The 17,925-nt window shown below is 33.8% G+C and overlaps 1 protein-coding gene across 2 annotated transcripts in view; it reads right to left on the bottom strand.

Annotated features, from left to right (window-relative positions):
* Positions 1 to 17,925, bottom strand: part of LOC126888061 (pyridoxine/pyridoxamine 5'-phosphate oxidase) — a 64,250-nt gene that overhangs the window by 11,101 nt on the left and 35,224 nt on the right. For both annotated transcript variants that reach the window (XM_050656077.1, XM_050656078.1), the window contains exons 2-4: positions 13,996 to 14,161; positions 6,595 to 6,694; positions 1,395 to 1,469 (exon numbers count right to left, since the gene is read on the bottom strand). In XM_050656077.1, coding sequence (XP_050512034.1) covers positions 1,395 to 1,469; positions 6,595 to 6,694; positions 13,996 to 14,161 — 341 coding nt within the window. The remainder of the gene's footprint in view (positions 1 to 1,394; positions 1,470 to 6,594; positions 6,695 to 13,995; positions 14,162 to 17,925) is intronic.

Below are 17,925 nucleotides of genomic sequence, written 5' to 3'. Positions count from 1 at the left end.
AGAGCCGGTCGGTCGGCCCAATGAATGTACAGGGTTATTCACTATATTTTGACCCCCTTGTAAACTGCTTTTTTTACAGAATAAGAAAAAAATGTAATATACAAAAGGTATTCGATTTTTTAATTATGATTTTTTGACATATATATCATAACGTCATCCATTTGGACGTGACTATTTTTTTAAATGGGAATATGGGTCGAGTGCTAGCTCATATGGTGGTATGTGGTACGCCATCTAATATAACTGGTATTTACTGTCACCCTGGGAGCTAAGAGTGGTAATACATCAGGTTCTTTTCAATGTTAAGTAGTTAAGGGAGAATGAAACATCTTACCTCGACGAACACCAAGTTTATTCTGATTTCTCATTGTATTATTTTTGACAATCAATGTGTGTTATTTTTACAAATACACGGGTTGCTTATTCAGCACCCGTGGCTCAAGGATTCGTACACTAAATATTTAAATAAACAATGAAGGTAAATGTTAGTCGATATTACACAATCTTGACCCAGTTCAATATTGGATATTATTTTGCATCTATTAATTTATCTTGTAATACTTATGAAAATCTTTATCTCTCTTATTCCAGGACACTCACTTGAACGGTTATTCAATTCCCTATTCAGTAATATAAACATTAACATGATTAATTATACAGGGTGTCCAAAAATTTTTTAAATTTGACACCCTGTATAAATAATGATCTTAATGTTTACAGTACTGTATAGAGAATTGAATAACCTTTCAAATGAGCCAGCACACGACCCCTATTCTCATTTAAAAAAATAGTCGATTACGCGTACGTCATCACGCCCAGATGGATGACATCACTAGTACGATATATATGTCAAAAAATCATAATTAAAAAATCGAATACCTGTTGTATATTACATTTTTTTCTAATTCTGTAAATAAAGCAGTTTACAAGGGGGTCAAAATATAGTGAATAACCCTGTACATTCATTGGGGCCGACCGACGGGCTCTGTCCCGTCATACAGCTGACCGACTATAATAACTTTTATTTATATTTAATTTAGAATGTGTGTACTGATTTTCAGCCTTAGTAAATGGATTTAATTACCTTCGTAGGAAAGCAAATTTGATACCCTCTCAGTAACCCCTGCTCTACGTTTCACTTGACCGACCGCAGTATGTTTCTCTACACAATCACAGTAATCAACTGTGAAAAATTTAGCTTTAGTAAATTCTAAGAGATTTTTCAGCGCTGCCTCTCCGTCTATTATTGATAGTAGTCCATTGAAGGTAATTTTTGTTTTTCCTAAGACAGTTCAAAAAATATAAAAGTAAAAGTAAAAAGTCGTTGTTTTTTGAAGCTATAATCGCTACACTAATACCGTCAGTTCATTATATAACTCCAAATAAATACCGACCTGCCTGACCACGTGAGATTTATCATCCTTCAAGTATTGTAGAAGAAAGCAAGCTGCAACATTCGGATTTTCGTCCTAAAATGATTATGTTTTATAATATGCAGTGATGAGCGCGCTAACAACCGGCAAAATAACGCAAAAGATGGAAAACATATTAAGTTGTGAGATAAAAGAAATGAAACTAGTGGGGTGGGAACTTTAGCGATAAAAACCTAAAAATTTACATTATATTTATTGTTTCCCATCTTTAGACGTATCAGAGGAGTATGTCAAGTAAACTGTCACTGTCATAGTGGCAGTTGCCAATCTTGTCCGATACGTGTAAAGGTGGGAAACAATAAATATAATATAAATGTATAGGTTTTTATCGCTAAAGTTCCCACCTCCACTAGTTTCATTTGTTTTTATCTCATAACTTAAATTGTTTTCCATCTTTTGCGTTATTCTGCCAGTTATTAGCGCGCTCACAATGTTAATGGATGTCCTGAAACCATAGAAAATATACTTCAATGATCTGAGATTCATATCAAATTTATACTATTAGACCAGGGCATTTAGCACTAAAAACACCCGAATAAATAAATTTGTAAATACAGCACCTAGAGACTTGCAGTTTTTTGCATTATGTTCAGGATGACGTCAGGAAAAAAGTCTACTATTCAAAAATGGGTGGAAATGCATAATTGCACTGTAAAGTGCATAAAATGCATCCAAAATTGCACAAATACAAAAATAAAGTCAAAATTAGTATACTAAGGAACAAAATTTATTATTTGGGGGCTTTTTGGGGTCACTGAATTCGATTACGCCATCAGAACTGATCCCCGGATCACCTGGTGCCCAAGATCACGGCAAGAGACGTCATCTTCTGGATTTTCGATGGTTTTCGTCATTAAATCGATGCAAACGGATTACTCGCGGGTTTTAGGGGTCGCTAAATACGAATATGATATCAGAATTGACCTCCGGAGTACCTGGTGCTCAGGTTCGTCATCTTCTGCAGTTTCGAGGGATTTCAGCACTAAATTGGTGTAACCGGACTACTCGGGGAGTTTTTGAGGTGGTTAAACACGAAGATGTCATCAGGACAGACCTTAGGATCACCTGGTGCCCACGGCCACTGTAAGGGACGTCATCTTCTGGAGTTTCAAAGGCTTTCGGTATCAAATTAATGCAAACGGATTCCTTATGGGTTTTTGAGGTCGCTAAACACGAATATGCCATCAACACCGACTCCCTGTGCACCTGGAGCCCAAGTTCAATGCAAGGGGCGTCCTCTTCTGGAGTTTGAGAGATTTCGGCATTAAATTGATAAAAATTGATTACTCGGGGGTTTTTGAGTCGTTAAACACGAATATGCCATCAGAACAGACCACCCGATCACCTGGTGCCCAAGGTCACTGCAAGGGAGATCATCTTCTGGCGTTTCGAGGGCTTTCGGTAACAAATTGATGCAAACGGATTACTTACGTGTTTTTGGAGTTGCTAAACACGAATATATCAGAATTGAACTCCGGAGTATCTGGTGACCAGGTTCGTTACTAGAACACGTCATCTTCTAGAGTTTCGAGGGTTTTCGGCATAAAATGGATGCAAATGGACTACTCGGGGGTTTTTGAGGTCGCTTAACACGAATATGCCAATAGAACAGACCCGCGGAGCACCTGGTGCCCATTGTCACTGCAAGGCACGTCATCTTCTGGAGTTTCGAGAAATTTCGGCATTACATTGATGCAGATGGATTACTGAGGGGTTTTTGAGGTCGCTAAATACGAATATGCCATGGTGCCCAAGGTTATTGCTAGCATCGTCATCTCCTGGAGCATTGAGAGTCTTCGGTACTAAATTGATGCAAACGGATTAATCATAGGTGCTTGGGGTTGCTGAACGCGAATACGCCATCAGATCTCACCCTCGGAGCACTTGGTACCTAAGGCAGGTCATCATATGAAGTTTCGAGGGTTTTCGGCGTTCAATTGATGCAAACGGATTACTTACTAATCAGATTTTGGAGTTGTTGAATACGATTGCGTCATCAAAACAGACACCAGAGCACCTGGTACCTAGGGCACGTCATCTTTTGGAGTTTCAAGGGTTTTCGGTACTTATTTGATGCAAATGGATTATTCATGGGTTTTTTTTGGGGGTTTCTGAACATACATACGCCATCAGATCAAACACCGGAGCACCTGGTGACTAAGACACATTATCTTCTGTAGTTTCGATAGTTTTCGGTACTAAATTAGTGCAAATGGATTACTTTTAAGTTTTTGGGGTTGTTAAAAATAAATATGCCATCAGATCCAACCCACGCAGTATCTGGTGCCTAAGGCAGGTCATCTTCTGGAGTTTCGAGTGTTTTCGGTACTAAATTGGTGAAAACGGATTACTCATGGGTTTCTGATGTAACTGAATACGAAAACGCCATCATAACAGACACCGAAGCACCTGGTGCCTAAATCACGTTATCTTTTGGAGTTTCGATAGTTTTCGGTAATAAATTGATGAAACATTAATTACTTTTTGGTTTTGTTGTTGTTGAACACGAATAGGGCTTACATGAGGAATTCTGGAGTATCTGGTGATTACGGTGATCACTAATAACGTCAACGCATAATAACACTCATATTAAAAAAATAAATAAATCAACATAGTAGAGTTCGTATTCCTCAAACCCAAAAACCCATGAGCAATTCATTTACATCAGTTTATGACCAAAATTTTTCTAAACTCCTTAAGATGATAAACGGTGTATTTGTCTTCAGCAACCCCAAAAGCCCATGAGTAATCCGTTTGAATCTATTTAATGCCAAAAAAACCCTCAAAACTCCAGAGGATAACGTGCCTTAGGCCCAGATGCTCCGGTGTCTCTTCTGATGCCGTATTTGTGTTTAGCAACCCCAAAAACCCGTGAGTAATCTGTTTGCATCAATTGAGTATCTAAAACTTTCGAAACTTCAGAAGATGACGTGCCTTAGGCACCAGGTCCTCCGATGTTTGTTTTGATGAGGTATTCGTGTTCAGAATCCCCAAAAACCTATAAGTAATCTGTTTGCATCAATATAGTACCGAAAACCTTGAATAGCGGATGACGCTCCTTGCAGTGACCCTGGGCAACAGGTACTACGATGGTCTGTTTTGATGGCATCCGTTTTGATGTCAGTGTTTACCGACCTCAAAAGCCCCCGAGTAATTTATTTTCATCAATTTAATGCCGAAATTCCTTAAAACTTCAGAAGATGACGTCCCTTGTAGTGACCTTGGGCACCAGGTTCACAGGGGGTCGGTTGTAATGGCATATTCGTGTTTAGCGACCTCAAAAACCCTCCAGTAATCCATTTGCATTAATTAAATGCCGAAAGCCGTCGAAACCCCAGAAGATGATGTGCCCTAGTAGCGACCCTGGGCACCAGGTATTCCGAATTTCAATTATGATGGCATATTAGTGTTTAGCGACCCCAAAAATCCGTAAGTAATCCGTTTGCATCAATTTAATACCGAAATTCCTCGAAACTCCAGAAGATGACGTGCCTTGCAGTAACCTTGGGTATTAGGTGATCCGGTGGTCTGTTCTGATGGCGTATTCGTGTTTAACCACCTCAAAACCCCCGAATAGTCCAGTTGCATCAATTTAGTGCCGAAATACCTCGAAAATCCAGAAGATGACGTGCGTTAGTAGCTACCCTGAGCACCAGGTACTCCGGAGGTCAATTCTGATGGCATATTAGTACTTAGTGACCCCTAAAACCCGTGAGTAATCCTTTTGCATCGATTTAATGCCGAAAACCATTTTAAACTCCAGGAGATGACGTCTCTTGCTCTGACCTTGAGCACCAGGTGATCCGGGTGTCAGTTCTGATTGCGTAATCGTATTTAGTGACCCCAAAAACCCCCCAAATAATAAATTTTGTTCCTTAGTATACTGATTTTGACTTTATTTTTATATATGCAATTTTGGATGCATTTTATGCACTTTACAGTGCAATTATGCATTTCCAATTTCCACCCATTTTTGAATAGTAGACTTTTTTCCTGACGTCATCCTGAATATAATGCTAATAAAAACTGCAAGTCTTTAGGTGCTGTATTTAAAAATTTATTTATTTTGTGCTAAATGCCCTTGTGTATATGAGCTGCGAGCAAAAGTAAGGGTTAACTAACAGCTGTTGGACGAAATTGGAATTAAACATGGGTGAGACAGGGATACGTATTGTCGCCAATTCTTTTTAATGCCTAGTCGGAAGAATCCTGAAAACATCTCTTGAACGTGAAACAGCTGCAAGAAAGGTAAGTGGAATTCCCATTAACAACATTAGATATGCGAATGAGACTGTCATCTTAGTACCTATCGAACTATAGAAAATATCGAAGATCTTCAGAGACTGGTGACCCCAGAATAGAGGAGAATTGAAAAGAATACGGTCTTCAGAGACTTATTTCTTATATTATTATCTTAAGATCTGCAGAGAGAGGTGACCAGAATAGAAGATGAAAAAGAATACGGTCTAACAATGAACGTCACAAAGATAAAATTTACGAGAATATCGAAATCTCAAAGAAAACGACAATCTTCTAATAAACGGAACCAATGTCGAATAAGTGCACAAAAATACATATCTTGGAACAATGATTACTCTGCAAGTGATTACTTCCAGGAAATAAAAATCAGAAAAGAAAAGGCTAGAGCAAATTTTAACAAAATGAGAATAGTGCTCTGCTAAGAAATTTAAATATGCAGCTAAGAGTGTGGTTGGCGAGTTGCTACAGTTTCTTGATTTTGGCTTTTATATCATAATAGTGACTCATCCATTTGAAAGTGATGAATAAATAACTTACATACTTCTTCTTTTTGTCTCAATTAATTTAATTTAAAAAAAAAAATTGGACCCCCTGTATAAATAATTATGTTAATGTTTATATTACTGAATAGAGAATTAAATAACTTTTCGAATGAGCTAGCACATGACCCCTATTCTCATTTTAAAAAATCATCGATTACGTCCTCACAACCAGATGGATGACGTCACTAGTAGGTAAGTATATTATATGCCAAAAAATGATAATTTAAAAATAAAAATCGGCTTGTTTCGGGATTTATTTCCAAAATCGCCCATTCACAAAAAATTAATGAATCCCTTTATTTGTACCATACTGTAGAACTAAATTAAATTAAACTATAAATATGGGCGTAGTTAATTACCATATCGCGTCCTTTGAGTGATTTTTCATTAGTTATAAACCTAAAAGAATTATTTACATAGTCGTGTAAGAGAAGAGATCGATTTGAAACTTCGCCAGATCTAGAAAAGAATAGATTATTATCAGTATTAATATCACAATATAGTGAGAATAAATTGAAAATAATGCGACAATTTTTCGAAAAGTTGTTGCCTGGCACCCGCAGGGCTAGAGTGACTATTGCCGAATGGCAACAAGTTTGAGAAACAAACTGGAGCATTATATGTTGTATATTTGTATTTATTCTTGCTATCGTGTGATATTCAAAAGATTATTTTTTAATACTCATATACAAAATTCAAGTCTTTGTTAACATTTATTTTATTGTATTAATATTATTACAAAAAATCGTGATTGATAAAAATATTGAATAAGTTTGGCGGTTTTATTCCACATTGTTTTAATCACCGCTTCTTTATAGTCTTCACCATTACACCTTTTCATATTGAATGCCCAGTCTATTAGGCCTGGATCCCGCGTACCAAAAAAAAGTTTATTAATAGCAAGCTGAAAATTTGTTAATAGCTTAACGGTGTCTAGTCGGACAAAATTTGATGTACAGGAACACTGAAACAGGGGAAGTTTTAGGTGGAGTTTAAATTTTGTGGAACATGTTACAGGTTTCGAACTTCACACTCAGACTGCGAAAAAGCCCCATGTATTTTGTCGGACAGAACTTCCAATTGAACCACTTATTGTATAAAGGGAATAAGTCCACCTCCGTACGAAATTAAAGTGAGATATACATTTTGTCAAACCAACGTCGACGGATCGATGAGTCTATAAAGGAAATTTGTATGTCTCACCGTACGCGAAGTATCGCACGATAAAGTTTTTGTTGGGCGTATAAAGGGAACTAGTCCGGGACTGATTACCTTTATACAATAATTCTTGTGGCACCACCATCGTTTGTGGCACTTTGTCGTTTATTTTATTACTTCGGTTAGCTTAGGTTAGTTAGTCTTACGATGTATTTTAGGTCTTGTTTGTAATAATAAACCTTTTTTTTTTTTAATAAATTAATAATTTAACTGTAGAGAAGCAGCACTATTTTGTCTTTTATTCATTAATTGTAGAAAGGAATCAAGTCCCAGCCTTTAAAAACGACTTTTTGACGTTAATCGTTTTCAAAGCCAAGTTTGCTGTATCACATGTCACTCTACTAGTCTCCTTCTACATTTCATCTGTAGAACAAAATTTGATAGATCATCAAGTTTCTAAACTAAATAGTTTTTTTCGTTTTTCTCAAAACTAAGTTTTGTGGACTTATACCCTTTATACAATAAGCGCTTTAATTGATTTGTTACCCTTTCAATAAACTCTCATGCAAAAATCGGACTGCTATTTACCACCAACATAATTCCTGTCATTTTACATGTTCTACGTGTCGGACTTATTAAAATGGCCAACGTATTTGTCGGTCAAACATTTTTTCATGTATTATAATATATAGCTTGCTATTGAATAAACTTAAAAACCACCTGCTAGTTCTGGTAGGGGAGCCCAAGCGGGGATTTTTGCAGTAACTCGAGCGCGTCAGATTATCATATGGGGAGAAACCTGGTACCCTGTAGATGTACCTCTACCATATATTGGCTCTAAACACAGGGGAGTTCGTTAAGGGGGGGCCGAAAAAGAAAATGTATCCTTAGAAAAACTCGAAATCGTCAGATTAAGATAAGGTAAGTTAAGTACATGCAAAACAGTGTACATTTCAAAAATCTGAAATCTGAAATCTGATTAGTGCGGGGCGTAAGGAAATGGGTGAGTCACAAAGTTTCACAAGAAAAAAGCGAACATTTCGCGAAATGAACGATAGATCTAAAAACTAAAAAACACGTGCTCAATATTTGTCAAAAATCTACCGAATGATACCAAACACGACTCCCCACGGAGATTGGTGGGGGGTAAATTTTAAATACGAATCCCGCGATATTCCGCGAAATGAACATCAGATCGAAAAACTGAAAAATACACTTAATCAATATGTTTGAAAAATCTATCGAATGGCACCAAACACGACCCCCCACGGAGGTGGGGTGGGGGGTTACTTTAAAATTTTAAATAGGGGCGCAACCATTTTTTTGCAGTTTCGGATTTCTTACGTAAAAATAAATCACTTTTATTTCGCTATAATCGGAAAAAACGATTGTTGGAAATGGAAAATTAAAATAAAAATGGAAAGTCCTCACTAAAATGGAATACTTTAATTAACTTTTTTTGGTTTTAGAACCTACTCTTCACTACCCAATAGGTCCCCAAAGCGCTCGAGTGACTGCACATTTAGCATACTTTCCTCCATTACTATTCTTACAATCACAAACTTGTCAGGTTGACACGTTCCACAATTAAAATCACATTTCACAATTAAAACTGACCCTGTTCCAGTGTTCCCATACATCAAAGTTTGTTCGACTAAACACCGTTTAAGCTATTAACAAATTTTCAGCTTGTTAATTATCAACTTTTTTGGTACGCGGGATCCAGGCCTATATTAAAATAAATGCCAATTTTGGGATAGTACATAGTATTCTGTTCTAGTTTGTAATAGTAATATTCTGTGTGAGTAATAGTTCATTACTCAAGGGCTGAAGTTACTCACGGGTCATTACTCACGGGCTGAAGTTAGATTCAAATAGTCCTGTCGCCAGGGGGGTACAACGGCCTCCTTTATTCAGATGGACTTACCCAAGTTTTTTTCATGTATTTTGACCCGTAGAATACGAATTTTTTGGATAACAGTTGATCCGGATGTCGATAAGATTGTTATTGACCAAGAACTTGAGGAATTACATAACAGAGATTTCTCGCAAAACAAAACATTTTTTTGTATTTTTTGGGTCATTCTAAGTAAAAAATGTTCTAACAAGTTTTCCCGTAGGATGCTCAGTTTTCGAGAGCAACGCGGTTGAACTTTCAAAAAATCGAAAAATTGCAATTTTTGAACCCGAATAACTTTTGATTAAAAAATAAAATAGCCAATCGGCTTACCGCATTTGAAAGTTTAAGTCAAATTATATCGGTTTTAATTATTTGCATTGCTAAAAATTTATTTTTTTATTGTTTAACAAAGCTATAAACACATAGTGTTTCCCGTGCCTTTACATGCGTTTTAACGCATGCTACGTAGAAATAGCCTCGATTGCACTAGTATAGTACCTATTCTACCTACTCGTTCGATTTTAAACGAGAAATCATAGAAAGCATCACTCACGCACTAGGTGTTTGTAGCTTTGTTTAACAATAACACAATAAATTTTTAGCAATGCAAATAATCAAAACCGATATAATTTGACTTGAACTTTCAAAGGCGCTAAGCAGAATTGCTATTTTATTTTTTAATCAAAAGTTATTCGGGTTTAAAAATTGCAGTTTTTCGATTTTTTGAAAGTTCAACCGCGTTTCTCTCGAAAACTGAGCATCCTACGGGAAAACTTGTTAGAACATTTTTTACTTAGAATGACCCAAAAAATACAAAAAAATATTTTGTTTTGCGAGAAATCTCTGTTATGTAATTCCTCAAGTTCTTGGTCAATAACAATCTTCTCGACATCCGGATCAACTGTTACCCAAAAAATTCGTATTCTACGGGTCAAAATACATGAAAAAAACTTGGGTAAGTCCATCTGAATAAAGGAGGCCGTTGTACCCCTCCTGGCGACAGGACTAAAATGGCGCATGCCACTTTTAATATTAATCGTGTATAAACTGCAAATATCATTACTTAGACTTGTTTTATTAATACATTAGTTATTGTAATTTATATCAATAATTAACTTCGAAAACCTTTTTAAAGGAATTTTAACTGTAACAATGTCAGTATAGTTCATCCCAAACCCTTCTTTCAGTGCATCGACGATAAAATGTCGAAATATACTAACCTAGAATTAGAATTGTAATTTTACCCCTTCACATTGTGAAAGTAGGAGACTATCCGTCCAAGAATACATAATTTTCTGAGTTCTAGGTACCTATATTAATCACGATAGAGAAAATTCGACAAACTATGATGCACTGAAAGAAGGGTTTGGGATGGACTGTATATTTTTTACGTTTATATCTTGTTTACTAAAAATTTTGACGTTTATAATTAATTTTTTTTTTTAGCGACAGTGACATTAGCGCATTTTGTTTGTGTTAATTGGAATTAACTAATTAACAACGGTTATACCAATAATAGTGAAATTTGGAGGGAGGAAATAAACGGACGTAGGCTTCTTAACTAGTTACGACAGGTGACGTAATAGTGACAGATGACTTTACAGCGCCACTGTGACAGATAATTTTAAATGGGGCTTTATGGCAAGTGATACCTTGTTTGAAAGGTATTGCAAATACCTATTCACTCATACTAATTTTGTTTAAGTTTAAGCTAATTTCGATGAATAAATGAAATAAATATAAAATTGTAGTTTCGCATTTAATTAATAAAAATTCAAAATTCCGCCTATGATTACTTGTCAAAAATGTTGACGTTGACGTAAAAACTACTAGAGAATTTAAAAACGTCAACTTTTTTGACAAAAACCATAGGCGGACATTTGAATTTTTATTAATTAAATGCGAAACTACAATATATTATTTATTTAATTTATTCACCAAAATCAAAATCGACTTAAACCCAAAAAAATTAGTATGACTGAATAGGAATTTTGAATACCTTTCAAACGAGGTATCACTTGCCATAAGGTCCCATTTAAAATTATCGGTCACAGTGGCTCTGTAACGTCATCTGTCACTATTACGTCACCTGTCATAACTAGTTAAAAAGCTTACGTCCGTTTATTTCCTCCCTCCAAATTTCACTATTATAGGTATTAGACCAGTAAGGATCTGTTTTTTGGTGGATGTGAGAGGTGGCATTCAGATTTTTGCGGATAAAGTTAGGTGATAACTTCATTAATAACAATTGATTTATGCTCCTTCTCAAATATGCCCGAAACATTAATAAAAAAAAATAAAATATTTAAAAATTTCAAAAAATTTCGTTTTTTTTTCTACTTTTTTTGCTTATAACTTAAAAACTATTCATTTTAGAACAAAGGAATAAAACAAAGATAATTAAATTTTCTATCAGATGCGATCGGTTAAAAATGTCTTAATTTATCACCCTTGCTTCAAAATAGCAATAAATATAAAATAAGGGGGCAAAACAAGCCTGTCCTTATTCAATGATTTTCCATTACTTAGGTTACACTTGGAACCTTCCTAATTCGCTTAGAAAATTTTTGTAATGTGCTAAAACCGTACATCAAATTTCATTAAAATTGACTTACTTGTTTTTGCATAATAATTTTGCAATCTAAACTTTTTTTAAAAAATTAAAATTTTTTAAAATCTTGCATAACAAAAACTAGAACATACAAAGATTTGTCAATTTTTTACATATAAAGAAGTACTCCACCTATCTAATTCACTTTACAGAATTGAAATCGGATTATTTAAGCAGCCTCAGCAATGTTTTAAAGTTATAAACAATTTTTTGGCCTATAAACAAATTAGTGCTGTGGCCAGGAGGGGATGCTACGGGCTCCTTTATTTAGATGGACTTACCCAAATTTTTTTATGTATTTTGACCCGTAGAACACGAATTTTTTGGGTAACAGTTGATCCGGATGTCGATAAGATTGTTATAAACAAAGAACTTGAGGAATTACATAAAATCGATTTTTCGCAAAATAAAATTTTTGTTGTATTTCTTGGGTAATTCTAAGCAAAAAATGTTCTTACAAATTTTTTCGTAGGATGCATAGTTTTCGAGATAAACGCGGTGGAACTTTCAAAAAATCGAGAAATTGCAATTTTTGAAAGCGAATAACGTTTGATTAAAAAATAAAACAGCAATTCTGCTGACAGCATTTGAAAGTTTAAGTCAAATTATACCGGTTTTAATTATTTGCATTGCTAAAAATTAATTTTTTTTATTATTAAACAAAGCTATTTGTTTATAAGCCAAAAAATTGTTTATAAATTTAAAACATTGCTGGGGCCCCTTAAATAATCCGATTTTAATTCTGTAAAGTGTATAAAATAGGTAGAGCACCTCTTTATATGTAAAAAAATTAGCCAACTTCTAAATGGTCTAGTTTTTGTTCAGAAAGATTTTTAAAAATTTGAACTTTTCTAAAAACATTTAGATTGCAAATTTATTATGCAAAATTTATTAGGTCGATTTTAATGAAATTTGGTACACGATTTAAGTATGTTACAAAGAATTTCCTAAGCGAATTACTAAGGTTCTAAGTGCCACCAAAGTGGGTAAAAAATATTGAATAACAACAGACCTATTTTGCCCCCTTGTTTTGTATTTATTGCTATATTGCAGAAAAGGTAATACCTTAAGACATTTTTACCAGTCATATAAACTTACAGTCAACTATTTACTATTTTTACAGTCAAAAATTCAATTATCTTTATTTTATTTCTCTACGACTTTGTTCCAAAACGAATCGTTTTAAAGTTATAAGCAAAGAAAGCAGAAAAAAATCGATGTTTTTCGAAATTTTTAAATATTTTAATTTTTTTATTAATGTTCCGGGCATATTTGAGAAGGAGCATAAGTCAATTATTATTACTGAAGGTGTCACCTAACTTTATCTGCAAAAATCCGAATGCCACCTCTCACATCCAAAAATAGACGTTTTTTCGGAGATACTTACTGGTCTATATAACCGTTCAAAATATGAGAGGGGGTAAGGACTTTTGACTTGCACTGTATGTATAGTTATATTTATTATATATAGTTAAATGTAAATATACATTATAACTTTAATGAAATACGTCCATCGGTAATAGCCATTTCCTATTTATTAGATTCGTTGACAATGTATGAATTGTACAAATTTATGCTTATAATTTTTCGGAAACGAAAAATAACTTGGATCGACTATTTCTTGTTGTATTTTTATAATACATAAGAATTTGGTAATAGTAGGCAACCAATTATTCAGCCACGTATTAGGGGTTAAACAGCATTTAGGAATTTTTGTAAATTATTATAATTTAAATCTCGAGTAGTTGAGAATTATATTTTTTACTAATTAAAATCAAAAAGTCTTAGAAAAAATATATTAATTCAACGAGCATGTAATGATGGCTATTACTCACGATGATGAAGTTTGCGATACGAGCCGTAGGCGAGTGTCGTAATTAATCAGAGTGAGTAATAGCCATTACATGCTCGTTAAATAATATACTATTATGCTCAGTATAATATTGTACTAAGTAGGGTTTTCCCATTATAATAATAATCTGATTGAACAAAATTAAAGACGTGATCAAAAGTCTTACCACACGATTGGAAATTAAAATCATTAAAAAATAATCATAGGAATTATTAAGTACTGATCTGGGTTAAACTTACTTTGTAGATGTAGCCAAATTAAAAAAATGCATATTTACGCCACATTTTCCCGCTTCCTGGAACCATTCAGCAACGAGCTCAAAAGGTGAAGTAGAATCTTTAAGATTTATAAAGGACAGGCCTGAAGATTCTTCCATGTTTAAAAGTCTTTTGATTGACAAATATCCTAGGGTGAATGCACAGTGTGTTAGTTGCAGTGGACAACAGATAATTATTTGTTCAAAAATTTTTAAAATAATATATGCGCGTATATATGCTATTATATACGCGTTTCGTACGTTCTATGCTACTTATGTATACATACACATCATACGATCATACTATAAACAAAGAATACTAACACACCCACGTGTTAGTATTCTTTGCTATAAATAAGAAGAAAATATATTACGCATCCTGAAGGGAGGGGGAGTCGTGACGCAACTGGAGACCGGCACTTTCGTAATGGTTCGTAACGTCCGATTAGTTTGAATCGTTCGCGGTCGTAAGATAAGTGTATTTTATATTTTATCTTTGTAAAAGAGAGATGTCTTTTATAAACAAATAACACAAAAAAGTCGTTTAATATTATTTTGCTAATTGAATAATTTCATGACAGAATGGGTCGTAGACAAGAGAGCCCGCAGGGCTCGAGTGGCTATTGCCCAATTACAACCAAATTTGAGTAAAAATGAAGCATTATTTTCTTATTTATTCTTACTGTCGTGTGATATTCGTAAGATTATTTTTTAATACGTATATTATGTAAATATACGTTTATTAAATTAGTAAATATATTCTAAATATTAGTTTATTGCATGTATTATAATATATTATAATGCCACATTACAAGGTATTTTACTTTCCCGCACGCCGTGCTGGAAAATTTACTTTCACGCACGCCGTGCGAAAGTGGTTCTTTTAGCACCGCCGTAGAAAAATTTTTTTTCAAACGCTGTATTGCTGAAAAAAATCTGAAAAAATTCACGAAGGCGTATCTTAACAATACAAAGCTGCCTGATTTTTTTAGATTTTTAGGTTAAAAATTGAACTCAGGAAATTTTTTTAAAAATATTCAGAAATTTTTTAGGTTATGTTGGAAATTTTTCGCCAACTTTAAAATAATGGTTTTTTGTGAATTTTTCTCCGTTCTTTCGAACGACATAGGCATCAGCATCATTATCATTTTCGACGTGGAAAATACTTAAATATCGAAAAAAACTGCTTTTTTGGCATTTTTCTGAAGTTTTCGACTTATAACAGCTAAATTAATGATCATTTACATTTTTATATGTATTCTTACCTTTACAATCAAAATCAGCTATTAAAACTTATCTTTTTTTCTACAGCATGCACAAAAACCCCGTTTTTCGACGTTTTTATTAAATATCCTCAAAAATCAGTCAAAGAATAGTTTTTCAATGTTTAAAAAATTAAAATTTTGTTGTTATCGATAGAATGTAATACAATTAATACTGAATCAAATGATTTGTTTGAACGATTATTTGATTTTCATATACAGTGAGCACGTAAAGGTTGGAATAAATAAATTTTCTCGAGAATGGACGATTTTGGAAAAAAATCCCAAACAGGTCAATTTTTATTTTTAAATTACGCCTTTTTGGCATATATATCATACTAGTGACTTCACCCATCTGGGCTTGATGACGTCATCGATGATTTTTTTAAATGGAAATAGGAGTCCTGTGATAGCTCATTTGAAAGGTAATTGAATTATCTATTCAGTAATATAAACATTAACATAATTCTTTATACAGGGTGTGCAAAAAAATGTTTTTAATTATATTTATTGACATGAAAAGAAGAATGCATGTAATTAATTTAATTCAGAATACATTTTACTGGTCTCAGAAAACATAAAATAATGTTTATTTGAAAAATAATCATTGCTTTTCGCTTAAATTAAATGTTTAATATATCAAGAGGAAGATGGGTGGCTGAATTAATATTGAATTTAAGCAAACAACAATTTATTTGTCAAATAAACATTATTTCCTGTTTGCTGATAGCAGTAAAACGTATTTTGAGTTAAATAAATTTAATTAAAAACATTTTTTGGACACCCCGTATAAATAATTATGTTAATGTTTATGTTACTGAATATAGAATTGAATTACCTTTCAAATGAGCTATCACACGACCCCTATTCTCATTCAAAAAATCATAGATGACGTCATCACGCCCAGATAGGTGACGTAACTAGTATGATATATATGCCAAAAAGTCGCAATTTAAAAATAAAAATTGACCTGTCTCGGGATTTTTTTCCAAAATCGTCCATTTTCGAGAAAATGAATTTATTCCAACCTTTACGTGCTCACTGTATAATAATATCATCCCACTAAGGGTACCCTACCATAGGCTTATAAAAAAATCATAAAATTAATTTTTTTTAACGTTTAAAAAATAAAATTTTTGTAGTGTTTGATAGAAAATCTTCCCCTTTCATAAAAATGCTTGTTGCGGTTGTGATTTTTTTGTTTTCCACGTTTTTAGGAAAAACTCAGGAAAAGTCAGTCCTCAAGTACCTGCCGTCAAAGCCACTAACTACTTACGTAATAAAAAAAATTTTAAAAGATATTTAATTGAAGACTTATTGGTCCATTTTCCTGGTAACACCTCCATGGCTTCTAAAAATTTCAAATAACATGGATCCTAAGCGAAGAAGACAAGAGGGAATTCTAAAACTTTCAATAGAATTCTCTCTTGTCTTCTTCGCTTCAGCATCCATCTGGCTTGCATTTTTCCAATAAGGTTTAAATTAAACATCTTTTAAAAATATTTTTAAATTTTTTTTTTAGGATGAAAACTTTGACTTTTATTTAGCAGGTGCCGCTACGCACCTACTACCATCTCGTCAGTTGCAATGTGTGGACTAATAGAGTCGAAAATTTCTACTTGGGACAGAGATAGCAACCTAACCTATGCATTCTCTGAAGAACCACTAAAAAGTGGTGAAATCGTCGATAAGAGTGCTGGTTACGCTCTCTGAACTAAGTAAAAAATAAGACAGTTTTGGTTCGCATTGCAACTGAATAAAAATGGTATACATTATTATTTTAAAAATCTTTTTATTAAACGTTAATGAGGAATTATTATTTAAGTAAATTATTAAATTATTTGAATTACTTAATTGATTAAATATTGCAACCTAAAGAGTGCAGTGTTTAAAGGGATTAATAAATGAATCATTAAAAAGTTACTACGTACTCATCAAATTATAAAATTCAAATTCAAATTAATATACAGTATGATGCAAATGAAAGGAACAAATTCGTCATTTCTTAAACTGTCGACTTTACGGGAAAATCCCGAAAGAGGTCGATTTTTTTTTAATAATTGTGATTAAATGAGAATTAGGTTTATTTGAAAAACTTACATAGATGTGAAAAACTTCGGTTTGTATAATGTTATAAAATTTTATTAAAAAGTTTTAAAAAAGTCATCCTACTAGATTATAGAAACATCAGAACGTTTTCGATCTAGTCAGATCATCTTCAGTGACATTCTGTGTAGTAATTGAAACTAGCCCACTAGTTGATATTATATAGTCTTAAAAAATTACATAATTACTTATTAAAATTATACTTTTGGAATGCGACACAACGTCGATGTTAATGGATTTTACTATTAGTACTCAAAAGCAGCATGACTTCCCTGCTCGACAAACTGAAGGGGTACTTGTCAAGACGAGTGACACAGATCGAATTTAGTCTTGACCTCGAACTTGTCTTGACAAGTTGTCACCCCCACCCTTCAAGTTACTTACAAGTAGAAGGGGGGACATAGGGGTATGTCCGGCTAGCTGAACCCTGTCAGGCAGCGGAGTGGGTCGGAGTTCTTTATAGACCTAAATCTGATGTAATATTGGGCGCCAGTCCGTTCCAACGGACTACCCCCCCGGCTATGAATGTTTTATTTTAGGAACAG

Source organism: Diabrotica virgifera, chromosome 7 (genome assembly GCF_917563875.1).
Source record: "Diabrotica virgifera virgifera chromosome 7, PGI_DIABVI_V3a".
Classification (NCBI taxonomy): domain Eukaryota; kingdom Metazoa; phylum Arthropoda; class Insecta; order Coleoptera; family Chrysomelidae; genus Diabrotica; species Diabrotica virgifera.
This window is presented reverse-complemented; position numbering and strand designations above follow the sequence as displayed.